Below are 14,185 nucleotides of genomic sequence, written 5' to 3'. Positions count from 1 at the left end.
GATATCCAGTCCTGGGCGGCTCAAGTTCATACCTGAGTTTGAGCAGAGGCTCCGTGCAAAGCACCTTTTGAAAGAGGACTGTGATGAACTCCTCTGGATCTACAGTGACAAGAGGCAGTTTAAAAAAGAACAGATAAATAAATCTGAAAAAAAGCCCTCAGATTTTTTTTATTATATTATAATGTATTTCAAGATACGGGCAGGTACCTTTTTCCTCTGTCCGAAAAGTGTCACAGCCAAGATGAGTCCGAAAATTCATCACACTCTCTGCAGGGACGAAGCCTTGTCTGAAATAAATAGATTAGCTATGAGAAAGCAACTGCATGAATTCACTTTGTAAGAACACATTAACCATACAGATACATGTGAATGTACCATGTCATCAAGGCAGAAAACAGCAACACTCGTTTATCAGCTGATACTATGTAAAAAGCCACTACGTCCTGGTTGTGCAAACAACATGATAATAAAAGAAATGAGATAAACAGTGTTGAAGGCAGCGTCTATACCTGCGTAAACGGTTCACTATTGCTCTCAGGGTGCAGGTTATGGGTTGGTCTGTGTCAGCAGGCTTCTTGCAGATACCATCCAGGGTCACAGATGAGCTGAACAAACTGAGGAAGGAGAACCACACGTTATTGTCAGCTGTGCACTTATCTGAATACAGTGTATCGTGCTCACGTGGTTGTACATGATCTCCTCTAGATACGATTAGCTTAGATAAAGCTAAGCAAATCGGAGTTTGTTGCAGGGGAATGATGGTGAGCGTGTTCTACCTGAAGAGTGTGGCATCAAGGTAACAGGAGTTAATGTGTCCCTGAATCCCTTTCATTTTTCCCACTAACAAAAATGGCGCCTCGGATTCAGGGATAGGTGGCACATCTTCGTCCGTGTCTTCATATGGAGGAACTAAAGAGGTGAGAAAAGCAGATGTTACGATGAAATGACACTAACACAGTCTTCGTGACTTTACTGGCAGCTTTAGATGGGAATGATTAATGATTAATTGGCTTATTTAAAGCAGAAAGCTCACAGGACTGTCAGACATGACAAGCAGTGTGTCACTGTGTGCACTGTCTCAAGTCTAACGTAATTTCTTGTCACCAAACCCTGCCAAAGAGAGAAAGGTGTGGGAATATTTGGAGGAGAATCACCTGGAAAAGGTTCTATACTATTTCACTGTGCGTTACACCATTTACAAGCCGTGTGAAACACAGGTATAAATTACAGATAAACAATACATTTTTAAAAAGCTGCCCAAAAGTTTTAAGTATGAATTTTACCTAATCCTCACGCCCTGATCAAGAGTTCTTTTTGGAAAACCTCGCATTTTGCGTTTTTGTCTTGTAAGACTAAAGGATTTTGAGCAATCATTTGTACAATAAAAACTATAATATAATAGAAACATAAGGAACCAAAACAGTTTGAACAGAACTGCCAGGAAAAAAGGAAAATCTGTTCCAATAATGTAAATTTGTGTATAATATCGAGTTTTTATTTCTTGTGTATGCATGTTTTAGACTGGGTAAGGTGTCGAACCTGGAGTGGTGTCAGTGGATTTGAGGATCTCTTTTCCTGTAGAGGCACTTAGAAACCTGCCATCGGGGCTGCACTTTGTGATGGGAACAAACAAAGCTCTTTTCTCCTTGCAAGTGAAAAACCGCTGACCACCATACATCCCATCAGAGCAGCCCTTAACGTCGTAGTCCTGGAATAGTGATTTATAACATTAATACGACAGATCACCAAAGCACACTGAAAGCAACTGCACAAATTTCTAGTCACGCACCAGTTCAATGCCAGCCCATTCACCAGTCTTTCCTCCAGGGACACCCAACCACCGGATGACCCCGTACACTGTGATCCCTGAGTTGGAAACCACCTCCACCATGGATCCCACCTCCAAAGGCACTGAGCTCAGACTCTGGTTCTGAGTCAAACTCTGCTCGGTGCGATTCTCTGTCGCCGGCTGTGCACAAGATCCGATGTTTGCAATGCAGCTGTTGCGTGTCACCGCCTTTCTGTTTAAACCTGCAGACATATATCACGATATGTAGAGGTGAGGATGCGATGCCTAGAAAGTCATATGACATTTTCCTTTTTTTTTTAGGCTTGTCACATGCTGCTTCATCAGATTGTCATCCAGCTAACAAAGATCTATATTTGAAGTATGTAGATAGTTTCAAGTGCACAGTCTACCAAAGGTAAAAGAAAGCCAGATCATGTGGCAGTTCTACTGTTCTGCATTCCAGAACAACAGAACCAGTTTTTCCAGTTGTGTAGTGGGACCACTTTCTTTGCATTGTTAGGGTTGTGGTTGGGGAAGCAGTTTTCAAGAATTTAGTTTGCTGTTTAGTAAGAAGGAGGTGCACCATGTTTGTAGTGTGGTAGTGTTGTTATCAAAACAAAAGGACTTTGATAAAGCCTGAGAGCCATCATATGGCTTTGAAACTGACTTGTTAACTTTGTGTGTGAGGCTAATAATCCATTTACCCCCACAAATGGCATCTTTCCACTGCAGTCCGAGGGGGACAGAGTAAGATGGGACCACCTGGATGATGTCTGCAGCACTGAAAAGGGACAGAGGAGGTTTCTTGGATGACAAAGTATGATCGGTGTCCTGTGTAGGAAACAAGGAAAAACAGTTACTGAAACGCAAACAGGAACTCTGACGTTATTCTTATATACAGAACAGAAACAGTTTGATGCATCTGTACATTTGCAGTGACATTATCTGGCTGCAGTCATGACTGATCACTCAGAGCGATATAGTCATCCTTATCTCGGTGCATTTTAAAGCATTAAGGTTGCACTTGGATGATCGTGCACTCCATGATTTTCACAACTTGAATCATCAAATCAAAATGTAAAAATAGATTATAAAATGAACTCACCACAAATTCCACTTCAAAGGCAAGCATGTACAGGTCGTCTTTATTGTCTTTCCGTCCGATTTGCATCAAGTTCTTCACCAAACCGGGAAGGTGTCCGTTCTTGTGCTTCACCACCACCAGGTCGTCCTGAGACAGCTCACAGATGGCAGAGAACAGTTGCGGGTTACAGAGCAGCTCCAGGCGTCTGCTTGCGCTGGAAATGAAGAGCAGGAGCTGTGCCTGGTGGCGGGTCAGCGGGTACATGTCCTCTATCTTCACCAGGCCCCCGTTCTTGGGGGTCCCTGGGTTGCTGTTCCCGCCGTACAGGAGCCCCACGAACTCTCCACGCTTCGTCTCCGACTCTATGCGCCCGATACATCCTCGGCAGAAGCCTTTCCTCGACTTCCCGCGAGTGACGATGAAAAACTTCTCGTTTAAAACAGTTCTGGGCTCCATTGAAACCCTTTATTCCCACCTCTACAGTCTGTCAGACCGGTTGAAAGCTGATACTGTGCTTATATAAGCAGGTAACCTGCAGAAATGCGATAGAAATGCTGTAACAATGTAGCCCAATAGATATAATCGAGGATACTTCGCTAGAACCACAAGTTAGACGCATTTTCAAATAAAGCACATTGCCTGATTATTTGCAGGCTTTGTCATGGATAAAACCCTGACTTATAAGGTGAAATATTACAGACGTGATTCCCTTTAAGCTCCTGTGAAAGTTAACCTAGGTTCACAGCAGGATATAATATAGGCGTCCCCAGCTCTCTAAATGAACAAACGAGCCTGATCTTTGAACTTACTCAAAAAGCATTCCCAACTTACAATCATTAACGATTCGGTTTATTGTTTAAAACAATAATTTCAAAAACTGACTTACTGCGATCATGAATTAAGAACAATAAGCCTTGTTCGTATCCGGTTAATCCACTGCTGGAGCATGAATTAATCGCGCTTTTTTATTACTATTCTTTTTTCCCTTTTTTTTTTTTTTTTTTTTAAAGCAAGTGACTCCAGCAGAGGTGAATCACTTCCTCTTGGCTTCTGCTGTGGAGTGGGAGGGTTGAACTACAGGCATTTAAATGCTGGCCTGCATGTGACCGCCAACGCCCACCTGACGGCGCTCGCCTTCTCCGCCCTAAAAGTGCTCTCTATGAAATCTCTCAATCTGGCAAATATTTGACTGCAGACTGATTTAGAGTTAAGAACTATTGATGCGATCAGCTGACTGTAAGCTAATATGAATCTTTTTTTTTCTTTATTGAAGTATTTGCTGTCCAACTTGGAGCTTTCGTTGAATTTGACTGATCATTAAGAGACGAAATTTAAAGCAGCCAGCGGTTGCACAGGTCAAGAGTTCCTGAAAGGTCTGAGTGCAGTTTGCTAAAAACAAACAAACAAACAAAAAAAAAAAAAAAACAGGGTCACATACTGAATTTTGCATCTGTCAATTTTATAATTGACAGAGGTCAAATCGGACTAATCAGCCACAACATCAAAAGCACTGACATGCTGAGTGAATAACACTGGGCCGTGACACTCGTCTGTTATGTAACTTTGAAAGATCTACCTAAACACCCATGATGACAAAACACCTGCTCCACCAGAAGATTACATGTGACTCCCTCTTTTTGTTTCATACACATCAGTAGATTTGATATTAAGAAGTGCCTCTGCTGCAACCTGATGTCTGAACACAAACCTTCTGCTTATCGAGGATTACTTTCCCTCTTATACATGAAGTCACCTAATCTAATTACCAATGTATTACACTCTGGTAGCTATATAAAAAAAAAAAAGTAACCAACACACTGGGGAAAATGTTTACAGTAACCAAGAGTTAGACTGCATTGCTCCCAGTGGCACGTTTGCCCTGACTGAATACATGTGACGTGTCCTTCTCCACCACACATTCTACATAGCGTGATGCAGCTATCTTGAAAGTACATCAGTTTTACATAACAGAAATTATTTTCTTCTGCATGCATGTACATGTTTTCTTAACTGGCATTAAATGACAGTTAATTTTATATGAGCAACTAAATCACGTTCCTTTAATTGGAACATGTAATATGAATACTCAGTTTTGTCTTTTTTCATTAGTAAGTAATCTGTGTTGCTGGCTGTCCCCTGTTGGCTGATTGTAATCACCAGAGAACTTTCATAAATTTACATCATAAAGTACAAGGACATCTCTATGCTTGTGAGAATATTTATTTCAAGAATAAAGTTGAGGAGAAAAACAACACTGTATTAAACCACCAGTCAACTGAGGCACTCCGCGGCTTAATAAGACTCCTCTGTCCTCACTCTTTGAACTGCATGGGCCTTTGCATGGAAACTCTGCCCACTCCTTGATAATGAGCTGATGGGGAGGGAAATTAGAAAGCAGGAAGTTACTATAATAATAATAATAATAATAATAATAATAATAAATACATATATATTTATTATTAGTTAAAAAGGCAAAAGGTCAACTGCAGAAGGCAAAGTGATACTCACAGTGAACAAGAAGTTTATTTGGTTCAAACTGGTGATGGAGCCCTGTCAGGGAAAAACTGTCATTTTTCTCTGTATGGAAGAATAATACGTTGACCAGCATCTGAAGCATAGAAACAGTGTTATCGTCAAATATTTTTACAAAACTGAATGTGAAGCCAACTTTCTTCATAATGTAAGGAGATCAAACCTGGGTGATCACACTCAGGGCATTTTGTTCACCAGAGGTGCTTACTGCCATGTGGATCCCACATTTATGCAAAGCCGGCACCACTATAATGGGCATGAGAAGCGACAGGGGCCGCTTTCCTGGCTCGACACAGTTTTCCTGTAAGCGAGTAACAGTCGATTGTAATATCTAAAACTGTGCCTCATACCTGACTGATTTCACAGCCTGAGATTTTTTGATGGTGTTGCACCTGATTAGTTTGAAGTTGTTCTCTGCTTGTATTTGGCCAGGAAAAATCAAGGATGAGGCTGTTAAGAACGATGCCTGATTGAGTTATGAGTCTGCTCCCAAATGGTCTGCTCAAGGAACTGCAGGAGGATGAAGATAAAAGCAGAGGGGGAAAAACAAAACAAAACCATGTAACATTTCCAAGAAGCGCATACCACACATATCTTGGTTTGATCATCAGAGTCACACTGTAGGCTGTAACCCAGTCACCTTGCAACAGACACAATGAGCTTATCTTGTCCCATGACAATGACCTGTCCAGCCACCAGTTCTGTTTGGGTGGAGTGGATAGGCGAGAGGTACTCAGATGGAGATGTGTGGGAGTAATTCAGCTGCTGCCCGAAGACTTCAGCCTGACTCTTGCTGTGGCAGGAACAGAGGAAAAATCAATTTGTAGTGGATTTTGGATTTTATGACACAAAAGAATGATATTAGTATAAACTAAGGGCTTTTAAAGTTAAACAAAGATGAGTGGATTTAGAGCCTAATAGTTTGTGACAATTTTTTAATTTGTTTTTTTGAATAGATTTGTTTTTCTTTAGAAAACAAGGACATATGAAAGTGACTTCAATCTTTTTCTTCAATCTCTCAGAACTTTTTAAAAACAAAAAGGAAAACTACTCTTCATGTGAGGATTGACACTATCCAAGTTGGATAAGAGTGCGTTTGGAGGTGTGTTCAAGTATGACTTTTAGTGACTCAGACCTCCGGTGTAATGCTTCAACCCTTAATATACTTGTGCTTTCTCAACTGGGACAATACCTCTGTTGTTTCTGGGTATAGTGGGATTTTTTTTTCTGCTTTCTTATATTTTATTAACTCACCATTCACCAAAACAGTCTAAACACCCACTACTGAAAACAGTCATTAGCTGTAACCCTAACAGTGATTATGATCCTGCAACATGTTTTACCTCAGCATGTCAGAGAGCGCCTCAGTCACCGAAGAGTTATAATTAGGGTCACCCAAACCACTGGCCATAGCTAAAGCTGTTTTCAGGGCCTTCATGGATAGCAAACAAAGCACACCTATGTAAGAGAACTGCCATTTACAACAGGTCATAATATACAAAGATATCGGAGGTATTCACACCCCAGTACCTCAGCGATCCAGAGGCGTGTTTGAGTTTCTGTTACGTTGCTCTTGCTGATATGGAGTCCCTCTAACAAGTTGAGAGCTGATAGCAACACTGCACCAGCAGATGGAGGAGGAGGAACCTGAATTATAAACTCTAAGGCAAGAATAACAAACTGCAGATGAAGACGTGAAGAAAATAAAGATAATTTTATCAATTCTGGTGTGTAAAATGTCACCTTTATCATTGTACTGGGCTTCAATGGGTAGCTCTACATCCACACTGTAGTTACCAATGTCTTCTCTGCTCAGTACGCCTCCATTTGCTTGTACCTTTGTAGTGAAAGGCAATGCCGGACTAAAACACATGTCATATTTGACTCACAAAGTCATGCCAGTTTGTATATGTATATCAGTCACCTCATCTACAATCTCTTGAGATAGGTTGCCATGGTAGAAATTCAACAAACCAGCCTCCAGGACTCCTGCCAGGCGAGGCAACCTCACATATGAACCAGCACTCAGAGGTCTTCCATGTGGCATGAATGCATTATTGAAGCTTTGAGATTGCTGCTCACCACTCACCTTTGATATAGCATCAGCTGTAGGAGATTTAAAAAAAAAAAACAAAAACCCAAAAAAATCCTGATGTTAAAATTATTGTATTTATTATTGTATTGTGAAGGAAGAGAGGAGAGAAAATACAAAGAGCAGCAGTTTGTCTCACCTAAACTGTGAGACACATTGAAACCTTCTCTTGCTACAGCTGCAGCTCTGCTGACAACATCCTCCCATGGCAGACTGCAGCAGATTTATGGCATGACGTGTGACAAAAAAAACAACAACACCTAATTAAAATGAACTTTTCTATATTCTTACCCTCCGTACAGTGTGTGGGCACGGTGCAGTCCCCTGAGCATGCCTGGCACTCCTACTTGCAGACCTGCCTGAAAATAAATTATAGGTGCAAATGAAAAAATGCAGATGTTTCAGGATTCCTCCACCCCAGCCTTTATACTACCTTGGCCTGTGAAACATTGTGCAGCACCTCCCTTCTGAATGCTTTAGGAGCAGATCCCAGAAAGTTGATCACCCTGGTTTCATTCCTGTGTATGTCATGAACGAGCATGATTCCTCCTCTACAGTGAGGAAATCAAAAAAGGTCAGGGACTTTCGTGTGTATTTATAAATAGAAGTCGCATCAGCATTGAGCAATGAGCAAATCACATACCCACCAACACCTGATACGTGTGGATGAACGACTCCCAAACACAAGGCACCGGCGATGGCAGCATCCACACTGGATCCACCATCACGAAGGACTCTGTGACCGAGTGCGGTGCAGCGCTCGTGATCCGAAAACAACTCCCCGTGTTGGAAGACCTGTAAACAACTGCCGTGACGAGAAATAATGTGACAGGGGTTCGACGTGCAAATTTTAGACACCATTGCATACCAAACTTTCACCCAGGTAAATCTGCAGGACCAAAGCAATTGACACTGGCATGGCAAAGATGGTAGACAGAGCGTAGACAGTTATTGGTGTGCCTCTGCTGGAGCAGTCCTCATCAGCCTCCTGATTGGATGGACTTTGGTCAAACAAATTTGTGCCATTAGGTGCCAGCTGTTTCAAATGGAAAGGATCTGTGGCAGCAGCAAGTGAGGAAAAAGCAACTTTAAACTGAGTTGAAATTTGTTGGGTTTTCAAGGCAAATTTGAACCAAATCTAAATAAGATGCCTTATTTACTAGTACTATATCTTTGTGTTTGAACTCTACCTCCCAATTCCTCACCATAATTTTTAGTCAAGTCACAAGTTAAGTCACTGGGTGATGAGCCATCAGCCAGCTGATTTGAACTACCAAAACTCTTGTAACCAAGTGTTGACTGCTTGTTAAGTTTTGTTTTAGGAGACGCCTCCATCCTAGCCATATCACAAGGTCTGAACTTCACGGTAAACCTCCAGATTACACCAGTTCCCCACCGAGCGCGCTCCTCCTGCAGCAGGAGCAGAACACAGCAGGTGCAATTTCCTCCAAACTAATGAGATCAACTGTTTGCATCTGTGAGAGAGTGAGCAGTTCACTGTCTGTGGGACATCGCAATTTCACTATAAACAAAAGAAACAAACAAGCTGCAAAATCATACTTTTATTGATGTATCAAAAAAAGGTTCTGAACCAACAACATACAGGGAAGTGCATGGTGTCAAACATAGCATAGCACTTGGTCCAACACTGTATAAATTTACCTGTGCACATACACAAAAAAAGAAACCTAGCGTATCTCATTTTATGAGGTGAATTCTTCATTTCAAATTCAGATACAGTACAAGTTCAAATGCTAATGTAGCTGCCTGGTAACAGTTAACTAGTGTTGGCACATAAAGATTAAATGTTTAGCTTAATTTGCAGAAACGTGGAAAAGCCTACAAGTGTTTTTGTTTTGTTTTTATTTTTTGTCTGTCTTCAGTTGCTTTAGCTTTTTGTGTGAGTGTGGCAATCTGTAGTGAAGAGATTCAGTGGCTGAGGCTGCGACAGCCTGGCTGTTGGAGGTGGTAGGAGTGGTGTTGGACTCCTTGGCGAACACGGTTCTGGCGTTGAATAGCGTTGCGGGACACATGATGCCGCTCTGCCAAAACCTTAGCCTGTGTCATCTTGGCTATAGCTTTGGGCTTGGACAAAGAGCTGAACACGGACTGAGCGCTGGTCCCAGTACTCCCGCTTTGTGCTGTGGGCTCGGCATCTGCAACGCTGGCCAGACACATAAAATAAATCCAATAAACGGACAATAACGCTTTTCCTTATTGTCTGCATATAACATATATTAAAAAAAACACTGTTACAGTGGTAGATGCTCACATTAAACACCGCCAGTTTAAAACACTACTAATTTAAATGCTTGCTTTTAGATTTTATCATATGTTTTGAATCCCTTAATAAGTTGGCATCATTATATTTTGCTGATCTCTTAACACCTTATGATCCCCTAAGGCACAGGTGTCGAACTCCAAGCCTCGAGGGCCGGTGTCCTGCAGGTTTTAGACGTGTCCTTGATCCAACACAGCTAATTTAAATGGCTAAATTACCTCCTCAACATGCCTTGAAGTTTTCCAGAGGCCTGGTAATGAGCTAATCATCGGATTCAGGTGTGTTGACCCAGGGTGAGATCTAAAACCTGCAGGACACCGGCCCTCGAGGCCTGGAGTTCGACAACCCTGCCTTAAGGTCACTGAGATCTGCTGATGTAGCTGGGTTGGGGATTGAGCTTTCTCATTTTTATTCTTTGGCTTTCAAACCAGAGTGAGAGCTTAGGTATTTAGGCTTTTTTATTTTTGTGATTCTTCGGATATCTTTACTAATGTGTGTGGGCGTGTATGCTGTATTGTCCTGTTTCATGTGCACCACTTTGGTCATCTTTGTTGTTTTAAACGTGCTTTATAAAAAAATGGACTGGACTTCTTTCAGTTTCCTCTGAATCTCTGTTTTTCAGTGATATTCATAATACGGTCATCTCAGACTCATTAAAACTCTGGCTATCAGCACAGATACCCCACCTACAGACTATTCAAAACTTTGTTTACACGAGGCAGCCAATCAGAGCAAAGATGTCTTAAAAAGAGGGTGTAAAGGGGCTGCATCAGACCCAGTATAGGATAAATAAAGGATTACTTTGAATTGTGAATCATCTTTACTTTACTAAAGTCAATGAATATAATTATGGAGCTAGAGATTAGCGTAATAGGTCCATTTATTAAAGTATTTTAACTTTAAATATAATACAGAAACAAAAAAACAAAAGCATGCGATGACCTCACCAGTCAGTTTCCATGTCTGTTCCTTGAGGAACAGAGCTGGATGGTTGGCTGTCAGTCAACATTGCATCCTGGTTTTCTGCTGAACCTGCCTCTGTGAAGACAGAAGTTGACCTCAGTTATAAGACTGGGTAATAACCCAGTGTATGCTAAGCATAAGAGCAGGGCGATATGACCAAAAATATTTATCACGATATACATTTGAAAATTTGCGATGACGATATAACTGACGATATAATTGACACTAGACAAAATACTTTACATCTCCACAACTTTATTAGGGAAAAAAAACATCAATCTATTTACAATTAAACAAACAGCTGTTTTTATGTGCATAAAGTTGTATAAAAATTTAACAGTGCAAATGCAAATTCCTTGCTGACAGTTTAACCAAAAGGCATTTCCAGTGGAAATGTTCCCTCTAAGCTGTGCGCGTGCGCAATTGCGCACTGCTGGCACGCTCTCTGCGCACAGAAAATCTGCGCTGCACACACAAAAAAAAATCTAGCCTGAATTGAAATTAAAATTAATACTTTAACAATTCTGTTTTGCAGTGTTAGTCAGTAAGTGACTGGCTGCTCCCGTATGGGATTAGAACGATGCCACCTTATCCCATAGTCCAGCCAATGATGCGATTCACATTCGTATATACGCAGCTAATCAGCGTCGTCGACAGGCTATGACAGCGTCCTTATGTGCTGACACCGGTGTTTTAGCTAGCAAAGCGGCGGATGTGGAGTAAAGCCACGTTAATGACAACGTGTACAACCATTGGAGATGTGAGCAGGACAGACGGAACAATTGACGGAAAAAGTGTGGACTTTATACCAGTTTTTAAATTGTGTTGATCGGCAGAACAGCTGATTGTTCTGTAAATAGTTTAAAATGTTTATTTAAAAACTGCCTTGGCTGCATTTGTAGGTAAACAGCTGCAAAAAACTTTGTTGTTTGCAAAACTCAGTTACTTTTTTGAAGAAGTAACTATATAATTAATTGCCCAACATCGGTCATTATATTCTGTATTTTGCAGACAGAGAGTTACAGACTCTCTCACAGACCACAGACTCGTAATACAAGTCAGAGCTTTATTTAAAAAAAAAAAAAAAAAAGTTGTGTTTTCAAAATTGGAGTTCAAGTTATTTTTTATAATAACTTAACATACGACACAGGTCATGAACAAGATTTTTTTTTAATTTTCATTGTATGTGGGCTAAAGCAGTAGTCTAACATAAATGCTGTAATTTGATTATTTTAATAACCCATGTAACTTGGATGGATTCGATGCTGGCGTGACCACAGTGCACACGTCTGCTGTCGCTCACAGTGGTACAAGGGAGTTTGTGTGTTTGCTCAGACACATGAAAAATTAGAGGAAACATTGCACACGGGATTATAAGGGGCACTGTCGATTTTCAGAAAAATCAAAGGACTGATTTTAAGTGTGCCGTATTTAGCATGCTCTACCAAAAATAGTGCTTTGTTGTGTATCTGACGGACGAAAGCCAAACCAGTTCCACACCACTGAAGTTGCAGCATTTTTACAAACCATTTCTGGTTCATCCGTTTCATTCAACGATTCGCTTTCGCCCTTCTCATTCTCCGTCGCCGCCATGCTTTTTCTGCCATGTGCGTATGTAAACAGAGGCAGTGAGCATGTGCATTTTACCCATCTTCTATCGCGATATTTCATTTTCTTGTCGTTGCCCATCATTATACCGGTATTACCGTGAACGGTATGATATGCCCCAGCCTAAGCACTGTACTCGCGTGTAAAAACAAACACTCAATATCAAGGTGTGCAGTTCACGGACTAAATAACTAACAGATGACCTACTGAATCGCAGTTCTCACACACACACACAAACACACATACATAAACATACATGAAAGAAGTTTAATATCTTGTTTAACTTTGTTTGACCATTTTTGTGTTAGCCTGTTGGAATGATGTAAAATATGTCACTGTTTTAATATGTTATATTACTGACAGACGCTGCATGACTGACCTTGGTGAGTGACAACATGCCACCCTTCCTCCATTGTGTCTCCAGCCTTGACATCTTCGGGGGTCTCCTCCTCTCTTCCAAAAAGCATACGCGCGATTGTTCTGAACATATCTGTTGTAGTTGCTCTTCTTTGATCTGCACGGTGCTCGGGTGTTACAATGCTCTTCAGCTGCTGTGGGCAAGAGAAAAAATCAAAAAGAATAAAATATCATTACTTCCTGATTTAATTCAACACAGCCCTTGATCCCCCCCCTTACTGTTTGGGAGTGGGTGATGCCATGAGATCCCATATTACTTTTAACATATTCAAGCAGTCTCAGGTCAGCTGACTGGGATGCCCAATGAAATGTTTAGTAGTTTGCTGGTTTGAATAAGAATGCCCACTCCCCAAGAATTTCATTGTTAGTGACCATCTGTTTCTAGATACATGGGGGAGGGGCTCTTTTCATCAAACATCTGACCAGTGGGAAGCTACGGCACTTAATTCATAAAGATTTATCTCTTATTTTTGTATAAATGCATCAAAATTAAAACACTGCAGATATTATATCATTGAATCATATTTTCATCTCTTCTCGTTGCCTGAATTCATTATCAGATGCATTTGTTGTATATTGTTTCATGTCTTTTGCTCACTCGGCGTCCTCATTTACAATACCAGAAGATTATATCGTATCAAATCAAAAGACCTTAGACGGCCAGCAGTGCCTATCAGTCCAACGCAATAACAAGCGAACGAAATGTAGCTTTATGACAACAATTCAAATGTAGGTTATCTATTTCCCGTCAACGTTAGCAGCCTGTGAGAGCAGCTCTGCAGCGACCTTACCTGCGCTTTCTCAGTTTGACTCGAAGATCATTATGGAGTTTCAGCTGGGTACATATATTCAAAATAAGCCTATAAATGCTACAACGCACCTCAATGCGACTGTTGTTTTGGATTTCAAATATTCAACCGATAGCTCAATAACAGACCCGCCCATATCCCCGCCCACCAGGAGCAGATCACCAATCAGAGGCCAGGAGGGAGCTTGTCGTTTTGATTTGAGTTTAGTCAAAGATGAAACATTTTTGTTAAGATAATTCCCCTCATTTAAAATAATAATAATAATAATAATTTTTTAATGTAACGTTTACGTTTGTTGTTCGGTCTATTCAGCTTTGTAAATCACTTCTATACAAATTACACCAACGTAACTTTTTGTATTTTGCTGCATGACTAAATAAAGGGAGAGATTTTTAGTCGATATTGTGAAGTAATAACACTAAAATTTGACCTTTTGCGGCAAAAAAAACATGTTTTGCACGGGAATAAGGTATTTTTTTCATAAGCGGAAAGAACTGGAAAAATATTGGTGTTATGTCTCCACCTATTGGTTTGCTAAAATGATAAGGGAGGTTAACGCATCTTAACATCCCTTGCTATTGTTCCATATTACTGGATGTTTCATTAAAGA

General features: G+C 40.8%; 2 protein-coding genes and 1 long non-coding RNA gene across 3 annotated transcripts in view; 1 reads left to right on the top strand and 2 right to left on the bottom strand.

Moving 5' to 3' along the window:
- cyld2 (cylindromatosis (turban tumor syndrome) 2) overlaps window positions 1-3,930 on the bottom strand; it is a 5,887-nt gene extending 1,957 nt beyond the window's left edge. Inside the window, exons 1-9 of the mRNA XM_026168794.2 lie at window positions 3,760-3,930; window positions 2,895-3,405; window positions 2,494-2,620; window positions 1,790-2,031; window positions 1,540-1,708; window positions 777-909; window positions 510-614; window positions 208-287; window positions 33-99 (exon numbers count right to left, since the gene is read on the bottom strand). Coding sequence (XP_026024579.1) covers window positions 33-99; window positions 208-287; window positions 510-614; window positions 777-909; window positions 1,540-1,708; window positions 1,790-2,031; window positions 2,494-2,620; window positions 2,895-3,329 — 1,358 coding nt within the window. The 5' untranslated portion in view covers window positions 3,330-3,405; window positions 3,760-3,930. The remainder of the gene's footprint in view (window positions 1-32; window positions 100-207; window positions 288-509; window positions 615-776; window positions 910-1,539; window positions 1,709-1,789; window positions 2,032-2,493; window positions 2,621-2,894; window positions 3,406-3,759) is intronic.
- Window positions 3,931-5,079: 1,149 nt separating this feature from the next.
- LOC113022883 (glutathione hydrolase 7-like) lies at window positions 5,080-8,869 on the bottom strand. Its single transcript, XM_026168791.2, has 15 exons — window positions 8,703-8,869; window positions 8,366-8,553; window positions 8,141-8,292; window positions 7,931-8,048; window positions 7,789-7,856; window positions 7,637-7,710; window positions 7,330-7,511; window positions 7,149-7,242; window positions 6,936-7,066; window positions 6,749-6,837; window positions 6,046-6,198; window positions 5,798-5,915; window positions 5,569-5,706; window positions 5,382-5,481; window positions 5,080-5,244 (listed from the first exon to the last, which is right to left on the bottom strand). Exons 1-15 carry the CDS (start codon window positions 8,839-8,841, stop codon window positions 5,186-5,188), a joined length of 1,803 nt encoding a protein of 600 aa, XP_026024576.1. The 5' UTR covers window positions 8,842-8,869; the 3' UTR covers window positions 5,080-5,185.
- LOC113022885 (uncharacterized) lies at window positions 8,443-9,655 on the top strand. The gene is made up of 2 exons (XR_003272463.2): window positions 8,443-8,568; window positions 8,809-9,655. It is a non-coding gene; the product is annotated as an uncharacterized LOC113022885 (long non-coding RNA).
- Window positions 9,656-14,185: the final 4,530 nt, after the last annotated feature.

This window comes from Astatotilapia calliptera, chromosome 5 (assembly GCF_964374335.1).
Source record: "Astatotilapia calliptera chromosome 5, fAstCal68.1, whole genome shotgun sequence".
NCBI lineage: Eukaryota > Metazoa > Chordata > Actinopteri > Cichliformes > Cichlidae > Astatotilapia > Astatotilapia calliptera.
The sequence above is the reverse complement of the archived record's forward strand: the minus strand, read 5'-3'. Positions and strand labels throughout refer to the sequence as shown.